Genomic DNA, 14,403 nt, shown 5'->3' with positions numbered 1-14,403 from the left:
TGGTCTGTATATATCTTAATTAACTCAATTTACTCTGGTGCTGTATTCTGTTTTAAACATAAATACATGAAAAGGTTTCACCATGTCCTCAATGTTTTTTTTCCAAATTTTTATGAAATTGAGAATTAATGATTTTTCAAATTTACTGATCATGGTTGTAGCTGTAGTTGTAGTGTAGGAAGTCCAACTGTAATAAAACGGTTACCCCTGTTGTTCTAGTTGCTTTGTGTATTGTAGATAGGAAAGGACTGTTTTCTTCTCTCTAATAATCAAATATCGCAATGGAGAGTCATACTTCAAATGTTCATAGAAAATTTTTAAGGATTGAATTGTTTAAAAATCCTGGCATAAAGTCCAATTTAATTAAAATAAACCCTATCAAAATTCAGTCACTATAGGATCTAACACATTTCATTCTACTTTCTGATGACTTTTTCTGGTCAACCAGTTAAATTTCATCTTTCATGATTTTGAAGGCATAACCCAAGGATTTGAAAAAAGGTCATCAGAACAGGAAGTAGAATACTCATATGCAGTATATGAATAGAACATTGATGGGTCTAAGTTTAGTTATAAAGTATCAGTTGCAGCCTAAGGTGTCCTGGTTTGAAGGAGCTTTGTTTGGTTCTTCAGTACTTATATGTGAGATAAATGTTTATGGCAAAGAACAATAATGGTGTGAAGAAGTTGAAATTGTTACACATTTCTCCTCTTACTTGTGATTGTGTGATAATTAATGCTGGCAGGTTGTGCATATACTTGGCAATTTCTATACTATGTTTCTCATTAATTAACTTCACAATGATGAAATAAAATTGTAGATTATATATGCTTAAACAGATGCTTTCCTCTGGCAAAACAAGTGTAGAAATACTCATTTATAAATTTATTTTATCACAATCTATTCCTAGAATAATATTTTTTTTTGCTTTTAAACTGTTTTGCTACTGTTCTCACTTGCCAGTAGGTTTATTAATGGGTGATGTAGTTTGCCTACAGGGGGTAAGATAAAACATTTATTGATGATGCAATGGTTCCCTTTGGACAGATATGTCAGAAGCATTCCTTGTTTGGCTCCATTGTGTTTCATTTAGGAGATTAGTGTATGGAAATTTCTCAGACATGCAGAATTGAAGGATTGGTTGCATTGGCACTTGTGTTTCTAAAAGTTTTATAATTTAGGAAGAATAGTTTTTGATGAAATAAGAGCTAATAACCTTACTGTGTAAAAGTGACCTAACATTGTATTATTGTACAACAGAGAGATAACATTCTGGAAACTGAGTATGGCATTGTACTTTTATTTTAAGGTTCACCATACAGTTCTCACACTTCCCTGTAGGTATTAATACAGAATACTAGGGGTAAAATTTACTTCTAAAGCTTTAAGAATGTTTTGGAAAGCTTAGCAACCTCTTATTTCTTTTGGCTGCCAGTGAAACTGCATCCAAACAAATAAGTAAAAGTTGTTAGCAATCATATGTTTTATAAAAACAACAAAATACTGAAGAAAATGATGATTAGTGTTGTTTACTTTGCTTTCATCTTCACTAAACAGAAATGTCTCAGCCAGTGTCTAGAATTGCCTAAGAAGATGTGATAAGCTTTGATTCTGTCAGATAGTAGTAAGATTAGAACTTTCTGGTGCTGGCCATGAAACAGAGGGTTGTTATTAAGTAATTCTGTGTAAAGTAAGAGCAAGTAAAGGAAGAGATACGGATTAGTTTTATCTGCTAAAATAAAAACAACACTAAGACTTTTATTAAGCTTTTAATCTGTAGGAACATTTACTGAAGAACAATAAATTACCAACCATTGATGTATAAATATTTAGTGAAAAGAGAAGTTGATTGTGAACTTATTTTTGTATTGCTTAGTGGACTAATTTGGTGTAAAATAGATATTTTATTATTCCTCTGGTAATATTTATTGAGGAACTAACAGTGAGTGAAAAGAGCACATTTGTATAATTCATCACCTCTTAGTAAAGTTTGAACTGTTTGTATGTATGTTTTGTTTCTAAAATTGGTTCATCTTGTATGTATATACATGAGTATATTAAGATAACCCAATATGAATACACCTGTTCACCCAATTCAACTTTTGACCAAAGATATATCCACTCCTGCTTGGATATATCCATATTCTGAATTTATATATTGTTTGTATTGCAGGATCAAGATATGATCACAATGATAGTGAGATATACTGTAAATCTACAGAATTAAGACTACTCATGTCAAATTAGATATGAAGACTAAGCCATTCTAACTTTATACTATTTTGCCTTTTTGTTTTCTTTTTTTTTTAGGAACAAAATTTTACATATTTTAACTGGCATCCCTGCTTTAAAATAGAGGCAGAAAACTCAGGGTTAGGACACAAACTTTGCATGTAAGCTTTGAAAAAAAAATAACTGCCAACATACAACAAAAGAAAAATATATTGTTCTTTGTTAAAGTCAAAATAAATTATATAAAACATAAAAATACATAAAAACATCGTAATTCTATCAACTACTACATTAGATATTAGCTGTTGTCCAATGTACAATACAGGATATAGCATAGATTGAACAACTGCAAAAACTTCCATTATTTCTTGGTATTTAGGAGGATGTTCAATATAAATTTGAATTTTAGGGCCCATACAATGTAGAGTCAAATCATGCTGGTAAACATTTTTTCTACAATTAAAGAATATTTGTTTGCCCTCTAAGCTTTCAATTTATATCCATTTTTAGTAATATAAGTTTATTTTGCCATGCTAGTATGTGATTATTTTACAGATTTGATAATGTAAACCTTTTTGTTTTACATTCTCCAACGTTTTGATTTGTTTCCTATAATCTGATGTAGGCCAATTTATTATTCAGTGTTTCAAGTCAACACATCCTGATGTTAGCACAGCCTTGAAAAGTATTTAAAGTCTGAACCTAAATATCAATTGAAAGTTGGTCGGGTATTGGTGGAGTAACCAAGCTTCAAACAATATACTTCACTTTCTATAAAAAAAATCTCAAATAAAAAAGTGAAAAGTGTTGTTATTTTTCCCCAGATATGCAAGTGCCTACAAGTTTTTAAGTTGGTGTTCAATATTTTTCATGGATAATGGTGTTACTAATTACTGTTGTAAATTGGAGTTGTTGTTATGTAAGAACTTTATTGATTTTGATTTTTGAATTTGAAAATGTCTAGTGAAAAACATAGACAAATATGATCATGAATGGACAAGATCAATATCCCCTAGGTCAGGTTTTATGACTTTCAGTATGTCAGTAAGAATTTAATATTGATAAATGGAATAATAGGATTATTCTGGAGTTTGTTTAAAACATTGTTACTGAGTTATAGTAACAAATTCTTTATATTTCACACACACAAACACACTCACACACATGCACACATACACACACATACATGAATCCAGAAAGAATATTTAGTGTGCTATTAGTGTTTTTCAAAAAATGACAAAGTGAAGCATTTCCTTAATAATACTTGTATTATTGTAATCTAATTTAGGGCAAATTAAGTAGACCTTAAAAGGCACTGTGAAAAAACTGTCCATGTCAAAATTGGCTTGTTCAGATAGTGAGTTTCAAATGGTTTATTTTTTATATGGTTTACAAGCATCTTCAGCTTTATTTTAAAATTGATGATAAAAACTTTAAGTATTTTTGCTATTTAACTTACCTTACATAATGAAGCCAATAGTCACACATCTATAATCCTGTATAGTAAGTTTCCAAGCATATTTAGAGAATTTAAACAAAGACTTATTGAAACACAGCTAAATCCTGAAGAGATTATAATCCACTGTTAGCATATTAAACTGGAAATGAAATTATTCCTGTTTGCATAGAAGATATATATATACTGTAGTATTCCTGTCAATGGATTGTTATTCCTTGGTGATTGTTGAACAAACTGCACTCTCTCCAAAATGATGTTGTACATAGATTAAGTAGTATAAAAATAGTTGTTGTTAAGCATTGATAACTTTTCCCCTTACACAATAGAAAATCTTTCATTGAAAGGGGCTACAGCTGCTACTAAGTTTATGTAAATATACAAAGAAAGCTGTATTGACTAGGTTTTATACAATTATAAAGGGAATATGCAGGGAAAGGTTGCTAGCATGTGTGCACCATTGGCCTGTAAGAACCAGTGATTGGTAATGAGGAAGACTTAATGAACAGGATGGAGGTAGGTAAAGGGTGCAATTGTTCTGGGTTTAAACCTTGATTATTAATTTACAGGTCTTTTAAATAGTGTAGCTTTCTATGTAAAATGTAAACATTGATTATTCTAATGCAGATCTTTAAAAATCATTACATCTTTCTATGTACATGAATATTTAATCAGTTTAACATGTAATTTCATTATGTAGGTTAGTTTGGTTTTTGCCTATTTTTTGGTTGACTTGAATTGGTATCAATTACCAATAGACATGTTTTTCTATTCACTGAAGAGGTGTTTTTTTTTTTTTTTTTTTTTAATTAAATATGAAACTACTTTTGTTGTAGAACGTGTGTCATTAATACACTGTGATAATCAAGTTTGATTTGACTGGCCTAAGTTTTTAGATGCCGGCCTTTTTAGACTGGAAATATTAGAATATACCTGTGTCTTTACCATCATTTACACTTTGCATATATTTCCAGTTTTACAGTTTAGATTTATGGGACAAAATTTTATATTTAAAGAAGAATGGGGCTCTTCACAGCTTTTTGACTATAAATCAACGATTGCACCCATTTTCATTTAACTTTTGAAAATAGTTAATTCTATTTATGTAAGCTCCCTTTTCATTTGTTATAATTATCTTTTTTCAAGATCATACAAAGTGGTTTCTTATACTTACACAATGACTTGAAAACTTTAACAAATTTTCCTGAGCCTTTGTTAGTATTTCTTTAAATTCTTGTAATATAAGCTCCTTTTTCATTTTTTGTCCCAAGCTGCTACGTGGAAGGGGACATAGAAATACTGTTGTCCATCCATCTGGTAACACTTGTGGATGCAACACCTCAGAAACCGCTTAACAGATTTTGTTCGAATTAAGTAGAATTGTTAGTCTCCATATGTAATTGACCATATTGGGCTACCTTTTGATTTGACAAATTTCACTGAAGTTATCGGACTTTGAATTTGTACATGCTACACTATAGGAACACTTTGTGGAAGCAACTCCTTGGATACTGCTCAGTGAATATTGTTCAAATTTTGTAGAATTGTTAGTCATCATATGTAGTTGACCATAATAAGCCGCCATTTTGATTCAACAAATTTTACAAGAGTTATGGGACTTTGTTGAAATTGTACATGCTACACTATAGGAGTTTAATATATATTTTAGATTCTACAATTTTTTAGGTTATGGATCAATGTTCTGTTTTTTAACCATAAAATTAGTTAATGGTTAATTTCCTGGTTTTTTTTCCATAACTCAAAAACACTTTCACCATCTGCCATGATATTGTGATTTGTTTATTTCCTTTGATTCATGGCTTTCATTTTTAATTAATCTTATCCTCCTGAAATACAAGTAGAAGATGAGGATTATGCCCCTTAAATAAATGTATGAAGATTGGGATTTATTTTCTAAGGTTTAATTCTGTTCTTGTTTCTCTGCAGCTTTATACTACTTGATGGAAGGAGATATAACTTTACTTTGTTATATCACCTTGTGCATGTCTTATCACCCTTTGAAAATTAGTATGATAATTGTATGATAAGTGTCCATCTCAACATAAATTTCAGTAACAATATTTTTAAATCCTGATAAAAATTGTATTTCTTAAACAATTTTGCATTTGTTATCTAGTTATAGTCTTGGTCAAAGCCAAGAGCTGGAAGTTGGTCTGTGAGATAGAGGCAGAAGTTAGTTCTGCTATTGCCATCACTTGGCATCCATCATCGTCGTCAACAATTTTTCAAAACTCTTCTATTCTGACACTACTTGACCAATTGGAACCAAACTTGGTATGAATGATCCTTGGGGTATCTTGCATAGAACTGATGTGAGGATTTTTGATCCGTTGAAAAACATGGCCACAGTTACTAAAAATAAAACATAGGGGTTAGACAGTGGTTTTTCGCATATATCTCTAAAACTGATAGTTTTAGCAAAATTATTTCTGTAGCTGAAATGACCCTTATTATAAGGCCTTCAAAAGTATTCAGGGATCAAAGTTGTCAGGTGACTCCTTGTAAGAGTTTTTGCCCTTGAAAGATGAATAATGACGGCTTTTTTTTTTACAGTTTTCAGCCAATATCTTGAAAACTATAATAGATAGAAAGAAACTTTCTGTCGCTGAAATGATCATTATGATTGTCCTACCAAAGTCTTCTTGAGTCAAAATTGTTGGACAAGTCCTTGTTGAATTTATTGCCCTTGAAAGACAAAACTTTAACCAGGTGTGTGTATTCAGTCTCCTGGGAGCTTCTTGTTTAAATTGGCCTGCCTTTTATTTTTAATGTTATTTTTTAGATATCATTGCATATCAGTAACATTACTAAATGTGTAAGTCAGAACCTTTAAATATTATTTAAGCTATGAACTAGGCTATTATTTCCATGAGGCAGAAAAGCTTGGTAATATGGTGTAGGTATATACATTGCCTATAGAAGCCTGCACCAAGAGATTTAACATGTTTTAACTCTCACTTTTAGTTTTTACAAGTAGTGGCAGCTCCGACTATATCATTTTAAGATTAGTCAGGTTCAAACCAGAGTATATATAGTCGGGAATAATAACAGGTCACCACGGATGGTGGGAATATTTTACATATAACCTGTGACATATGCAAATGCAACTGACAGCTTTACAAATATTCCAAATATGATTGCCTTCCTTATGTTAGAAAAGTTGTGCTTCGATTTCAAAAATATAGTCGGGGCTATATTTTTGTAAGGTGGGTGAAGTTCTTGAACAGCAAGTGAAACAGCGAAGAGAGAGACGTGCAAGTACACTTTTCATTGCATGCAACCTTTCCTGAACTTTTCCATGAATATTTCTTGAAGCAGGAAAAAATTAAAGAAATGTATTGAAAATGACTATATTTTCAATGATAAATATTAATTCTTGTCTATTTTTGTTTATTGATCCCATTGAGTGTAAATTTCTGGTTTTCTGCCTGGGGAACTTCTATTTTTAAGGCTGTTTCAGCTGACTATCAAATTTATTCCAGTTAGGCTTCTAGCTATCACTGGGGACCATCTCAAGAATGCTATTTTCACTTACACACATGTTGCTGTTGAGCTCATTTTCTGCTTGCTATAAATTTAGTGGCTAATTTTTATGATATAGAAGATATGCTAATGCTCATCAAAGGATTTCCTTGATACAAGAAGCTAGGCTGATATCCAGTGGATTATTCCTTCATATGGGAAGCTGGGCTGATATTGGTCGATTATTTCATTCATATGTAGCTAGGATGATATTCAGTTGACTCAACTGGGAAGTTATTTTGGTGACATTTTAGTTTGGTTTATATTTCAATGACAATGCCCATGATAAGATGATTTTTAAGAAAACTTTAAAATTTGTAATTGGGACTTATATTTTGTATGTGAAAGGGAGAAAGCTGGGTAGTGTATGTGTTTTACCTTTAGGTGTTTTTGTACTTTTTAAGTGCTCCTGACAGCTTATATTAGCTAATTAATTTTGAGCTCTGTTTATGATGATTATTCCTGTTAGCTTTCATCGCTTCCTTTAACTTAAGATAAGCATATCTCTTATTATATTATAGTATGTTACCAGTGTGTTAAGCAAAAAACAAACCATAAGAATGTAGGTTTAAAGCAACACAAGAAAAAAAGGAAGTTATGAATTTGTTAATGATTTAAGGTAACTGTTGTTTAAACTATTAAACTCTGAATGAAAAGAAAAGGTACACTCCAAAGTTTTTTGTTTGTTTTGAGTAATCACTTTACTCCTAGATCACACTGTTCATATTGAATAACAAAAATGAGAATGAGAAAGTTAAAGAATATTGCTCACAGTTTTATTATACCCAACACAACAAGTGGTATATTTTTGACATGTCTGTCCGTCTGCCATAATGTATTACCTTCAAATTGAGTAGCAATAAAAGCTTGAATGGGATTTATTTTTACAGAAGTCAGTAAAGGAGGATCATTTTTTGGGAGGAAACAGTGAAAAACTCTTGTCCATTGTTTTTATTTTTATTTTTTCTTACAGATTTCCTTTAAACTTCAATGAGTATTAAGTAGCAATAGCAGCTTAAAAGGGATTTATTTCACAGAATCAGTCAAGCAAAGGGTGCCCATGTTTGAGTTATAGGGACTGCATTGAAGCATTCTAGCTACATGTCTGATGAAAATTTCAACATTCTGTTTTCAATTTTAAGTATCTTAGCTATAATAAAGTTCACTCCTCATTTCTTTGTTAACCAAGATCAGACAGATGTGTCAGATGAGTGTGTGTGGAGGTTAATTACTGTACCATGTATTATTCTTACCAAGGTTTTAACTAGGTCAGTGTATTCCAATACACTGAATGGACTATGTATTTGTTTGTTTTTTTTTTAATATAGTCCGGCCCCGTGCAGGTCCGGTTGTCAAAAGAATAAGCCTGCAGCAGCGCTAAGCTTGTCGTAAAAGGTGACTAAATAGTGCTCAGAATCCTAGCCGACGGCTAGGACGCTCTGCCCACAGAGCAACTGGGTTGTATGCCCCAGGTGATGGAATGGGGTACGCCTGGTGTGTTACACGCTAGTGTTGTCAGGCTATAATACGGAAAACCTGACCGCAAACCATAGTTGTGCACCATGTTGGGAAAGATGCCACGTTCCTCGCACGTTAAAGAACCCTACTGTGGTATTCTCCCGGAGTAGGAACCATAGGGCTCCGCCACAGGAGGCTAAATTGCCCGACCTACCCATCTCCCCCTATTTCCAGTGGCAATCAAAATTTGTCGACCCCATTATCCTTGTGTCCCATCCCATTTTTCATTTTATCAACATTTCATGTTCATTTTATCATCCACTTCATGTTCATCGCCTGAATATAGCTGAAATATTGCTGCTCGGGCGTTAAACCCCAACAAACAAACTAACGATTTTTTAATGTATTATTGACTGGAAATGGAGTCTTCATTTATGGCCCTAAACAACATGGCCTCTGCTTGCATTATATCAAGTATTAAAAGGTTCATTTCATTGTAAATTCAAATGTACTGTATCTTGATGATACAATAGAATTGAAAAGTATTCATTGTATCTTGTTGTTCAGCCCTGTGACGACCATCTGGTACTGTTTATTCAGCCCTTCGCCGACCATCATATACTGTTTATTCAGCCCTTCGCCGACCATCAGGCACTTTTTGTTCAGCCCTCAGTCAACCATCAGGCAATTTTTGTTTAGACCTCCGCTGACCATCAGGCACTTTTTGTTCAGCCCTTCACCGACCATCAGGCACTTTTTGTTCAGCCCTCTGTCTACCATCAGGCAATTTTTGTTTAGACCTCCGCTGACCATCAGGCACTTTTTGTTCAGCCCTCCACTAACTATCAGATACTGTTTGTTCACCCCTCTGCTGACCATCAGGCACTTTTTCAAGTATGTCTAAAGTGGTCACATGTGATATGTGTAGAAAATTTCCTGTGATTATGTTTTACCATTGTAAAAATACTGATATTTTTGTTAGGTATAAGTAATATAGATAAATTATGTCTCCCCAACTTTGGTGGGGAGACATATTGTTTTTGGCTTGTCAGTCTGTGTATGCGTGGATCTGTATGTCCGTCACAAAGTTTGTCAGCGCAATTCCTGTGAAACTGCATTACAGAATTTTACAAAACTTGGTATGTAGCAAGAACATCACATGAAGTTTTGCATATTACCAGGAAATTTTGATCCCCCAGTTTTTGTAGGAGTTATGCCCCTTTGAATGTAGAAATTTGCCAAAAATCTTCATAAATTACCTTGTCTGTGCAACTCCTCTGAAACTATTATACCAAATTTTACGAAACATGGTATGTGGCAAGATCATCATAAGTTATTGTGCATATTACCAGGAAATTTTGATCCCCTAATTTTTGTGAAAGTTGCTTTCTTTTGAAATGTGTCAAAAATCATAATTACCTTATCAGTTCAAATTCTCTGAAACTACTGGACTGGTCAGTGCAACTTCTCTGCAGCCTCTTAACAGAATTTTATGAAACTGCTCTGTGGACATGGTGGGTACTGCAAGTGGATCCAGTTATTGCACAGGGGGGGGTATATGTTTTTGCATTTTTGCAGACAAAAACAAACCTTAATTTATTTTATTCCATCTCTGTACAAATATCTATAACCTAGTTGAACTAAACTATAACTGATTGGTAGAGTAATATGTCTTCCTTGGCTTCTAATTACAAAATAAATTTCTTGGACAGTCGCTTTGTCTTTTCTTTCAACACATTGTTACTGAAAAATGCATTAGGCTTGATTTAGGACAGGCTTTCCCAGTAAGTTGAAGGATTGTTGATTTTTCCTGGGTAAAAACCTATTACACTGGTAGAAGATTTTGTATGTTAGAGATGAGCATAAATATTTTACATTCTGTCCAATAGGTTTTTACAGCTGTTTAGTGTTGTAAAAATGGTTAGCAATTCTGTAATGATCGCCAAAGAATATGCTATTGAACCCCCATAGGATGTTTATAAATTATGTAAACTTAATTTAATAACCACTTAGTATTCTTATGGGTTATGTAACTTTTACAGATAGAATATATGATACAACATGTTTGTTAGATGCTGTCTGATATGGTTTGGCCAGGATCTACCATAGTGTGATAGGAATAGAAAATCGAACATAAGGCTCATTTGAGTACATGTGGTGAGATGATGAGAATTCAGTAGAATGGTTGCTTCAGATTGTTACTATTGGTTTTGGCTAAGATGTATCATTACTGAATTTTGATTGAAATACATGTACATGTATGACGTCAAATCACAGTTCTACATTTTTTGTACAGCTATATTCAAATCCCAAACTACTTATGAGTTCATATAACACAACCATTTTTCATTAAAACATACATTGATATCTGTTTCATCTTGTTCATAATTTTGTGAGTCATGTCATATAATTGTCTTGTCTTGCATGTGACATAACATCCAAAATGGATTCTGTAAAAGTTAATTTTTTAAAGAGCATTATATGATTGAGGAACAATAGCAAAACAGTCTGTTAGCAGATTTGTAGCAACAAAGAAAAAAAAAGAAAAAAGAGGATAATTTCCTTACAGTATTCAGTCTGTATCTATTGCATTATCTGTATATAAGTGCAGCATTCTTTAATGATCACAAGTCAAACTACCATTAAAAAAGGCCCACTTGCACTCATTATTTGCCAAAATGCCATTCATTACAACTCACAGTCTTTTTACCCTCAGTTAGTTAATCATTTGTTCTAAATGACACAGTGAACTTCGGAGCATCTTCCTCATTTCATGTTAATTAAGAAATGGCTGTGAAGTTGTTTTTCTGTCAACAGACCAAGATTCATTATGTTAATGGCTGCTACAAGGCTAATAGAAGTAAGGGATATATTATGATGCTTATTGGTTAACCAAGATGTGTAGAATCCATACTCAGTTGTCTTAATTGTAGATACTTTCTCAAGTAGATTTTGGTAGATATATGACTTACCAACAGTTACATAATTGGCATCTCCAATCTGGATTACTGCTAAAGCGCATGTCCTCATTTTGGTTTTTTTAAGGGAGGTTAGTAAAATGTTGTTAGATAATTCCAAAATCTCTTAGAGAATTTGAAAATTAATATGTGGTTATTTAGTTCATACTATATAAGTGATATTATGTACTTCATTGTATAAAGTACCATCAAGACAGTGATTAGGAACATTCTCTGAAGTTAACTACTGCCATGTCACTACCTTGTAACTTTAATAGCTGTTGTATGGTACACAACAGGCACTATCTTGAAGTTAAAATACACAGATAAATGCTACTTTATTCACAAACTGTTCAATAATATTTACATAGGGGTATTAAAAAGTAAGGATATGTGATATTGCTTTCTCCACCATTTCTCGGGAGGGAAGACGATTTGACTAATTATCTCTTGATTGCCATGAATATTTTACACAAGAGCTGTAAAGATGCCTTTGTATTGCCAGCATTTGTTTATAGCCAGACTTCAGATACTCTTTATTGATTCTCGACACCTTGGTAAATACTTCGTATTTTGTTTACAACAATGTTCGGTAATTTTGGCTGGGAATGAAATGTGCCGTTAGTGGCCCATGAAAAGATAGTTCTTGTAGCAATATGCTTTTAGGTGCATGTTTTGCTTTATATGCCCTTGGTGGTAATACCCACATGGCTGACATTCACTGAACTTGATGGGAAAACACTTCTACAAAAGTACATGTACATATATTGTACTTCATATCAGATTCTGTCAGTGTCCAAATTAAATGGACTAATTGAACTAATTGAACTAATTGAACTAATCTTCTGCTCCTTAGATTAGCCTATTAGTTTAACATTATATGTAAAGTTAATCTGAAAATTACAAACATGTACCAATGGCCATGTAACAATGATATTTCCCTGATTCTGTCAATAACCTGAAAATATCCCAGTGTTCTACACTGCAGCATCCTCATTGCAGGTCTTTATTAATACTGTAGTTAACATGTATGTTTCAACATTTCATATTGGTGTTAATACTATAGTTTACACATTTTTTTTTTCATTTCAGATCAGCATCTCCTACTCATGGTTTTATGATCCTCAATAGATTAGGATTAACCAATCAGATTGATCCTATTACAAAGGATATGGAATTTGATCTCCAAGAACCATTCTTGCTATACAGAACGAATAAAGGTATTGTACCCTTGGTTGTAGTTACCTGTCAATCAAGGTGGCACTTCAGTGATTATTTCTTGACTTGACTTTTGAACAATTTATTTATGCAACTTATTCTTTCCCTTCAAATTATATCAGTAATTATAGACCGTTATTTACTGAAGTAGTAACAGAAAAACTCAATTTATCAGAATCTCAGTAGAACATGTAAAGTATATTAACTTAACCTTATTACACTAAAATACAAAAGCAATATGCTGGGTATGCAAATTAGTCAACATCATTGAAGTGTCAATATGCAAATCTTATTTTTACCATAGACTACATAGAATTATACACAAAGAACAATTTAATTAGCATTTGTCTGTAAAGAGTGCACACAGAACAAGTGCATCATTTTTTCTGTGGTTTACTGAGTGGCCTTCCATGGTAACATTCTATAATGGGGTTCATTTTCTATTGTAATACTACTGTTTGTCTCAGTGCCAAGCTGTACAAAAGGTTTGTAGGTCAGGAAATGAGCTATGATTTGTCAACTAATATTATGAATGCACCTTGAAGTACAGAGTGCAGTCAAAATCTAAATTGGTATGGAAGTTTTGACTGGAGAACTCTTCTACTTGAAAACTACTGAGTGATTTATTTTTGTGTTGGTACAGGTTTAAAGTGTTTAAATTAAGAGGGGTATGAGTGACAGCAAGACCAAGACCTTTTCACCATTTTATGGTCATTAACTTTGCAGTATATATTTGGCAAGTTCAAGATCTATGCTTCTTAAGAAATTGCCACTGAGCTGTTGTTGGGACAAAAATATGTTGCTTATGTTTTAAAGCTGACAAGTTGACCAGTCATCTCTATGACCTAATTGGCCAATATGAAATGAACTTTTTATATGATCAGCAACCTCATCTTCATCTTCAAATGACTTGACTTTTTTCTTACTCTAGCAAAAAGCAGGAAATGTTCACCCCTTAGTGGAATTCATGCTATTCACTTTTCTATGTGTATAACAAGAATGGAAATGGTTAATATGTTGAAGAGACAACAACCTCACTGAGATGAAAAATGTAAGCTCAAGGCCACCCATGAGTCTTCAGTGAATGATGAGGAAACCCTCACACAACAGGGCAGGAAAACAGAAATAAAGAAACTGATTGTATGTTACACAACTGAGGAAACAAAGGACTATTAGCAGTTAACTGACATACCAGCTCCAGATCAGTTTAAATCTACAAAGAGGTCCTCATCATAGTTTTTGTTCTTTTGTATGTTGGTATTTTGGTGTTTCCAGGGTTGTATTTCCCCTTGTTTGCATCTTCAGTAACATTACTTGAAAAAGACCATCACAAACAACTTCAGCTTTTGATAAGCTAATTTTCAATTCATTACAAGACCAATGTACTGTAACATTTCAGGATTTTTCATTTTTGGCATCCATGAACTAGGCAACATGTACATTTTTAGCTCACCTGACCAAAGGCCATGTGAGCTATTGCCATCACTTTGAGTCAGTCTTCGTTAACAATTATACAAATTTTTTATCCTCTGAAACTA

At 32.9% G+C, this 14,403-nt stretch overlaps 2 protein-coding genes across 3 annotated transcripts in view; one reads left to right on the top strand and one right to left on the bottom strand.

The window, feature by feature from the left end:
- LOC148627044 (muscle calcium channel subunit alpha-1-like) overlaps window positions 1-4,067 on the bottom strand; it is a 116,804-nt gene extending 112,737 nt beyond the window's left edge. Inside the window, exon 1 of the mRNA XM_088566193.1 lies at window positions 3,693-4,067. The gene's annotated coding sequence lies outside the window, so the exon portion shown is untranslated. The remainder of the gene's footprint in view (window positions 1-3,692) is intronic.
- Window positions 1-14,403, top strand: part of LOC148627043 (mRNA-decapping enzyme 1A-like) — a 54,660-nt gene that overhangs the window by 21,021 nt on the left and 19,236 nt on the right. The window contains exons 1-2 of one of the 2 annotated variants that reach the window (XM_088566234.1): window positions 4,050-4,205; window positions 12,740-12,867. In XM_088566234.1, the coding sequence (XP_088422360.1) occupies window positions 12,765-12,867 (103 nt within the window). In that variant the 5' untranslated portion in view covers window positions 4,050-4,205; window positions 12,740-12,764. Of the gene's footprint in view, window positions 1-4,049; window positions 4,206-12,739; window positions 12,868-14,403 lie in introns of those variants that run through there. The other variant, XM_088566226.1, reaches the window with a different exon arrangement.

This window comes from Perna viridis, chromosome 1, assembly GCF_037379345.1.
Source record: "Perna viridis isolate PV_CMFRI_1.1 ecotype Kerala chromosome 1, ASM3737934v1, whole genome shotgun sequence".
Taxonomy (NCBI): Eukaryota; Metazoa; Mollusca; class Bivalvia; order Mytilida; family Mytilidae; genus Perna; species Perna viridis.
Note: the sequence above shows the minus strand (reverse complement) of the source record. Positions and strands in the feature narration are given on the sequence as shown.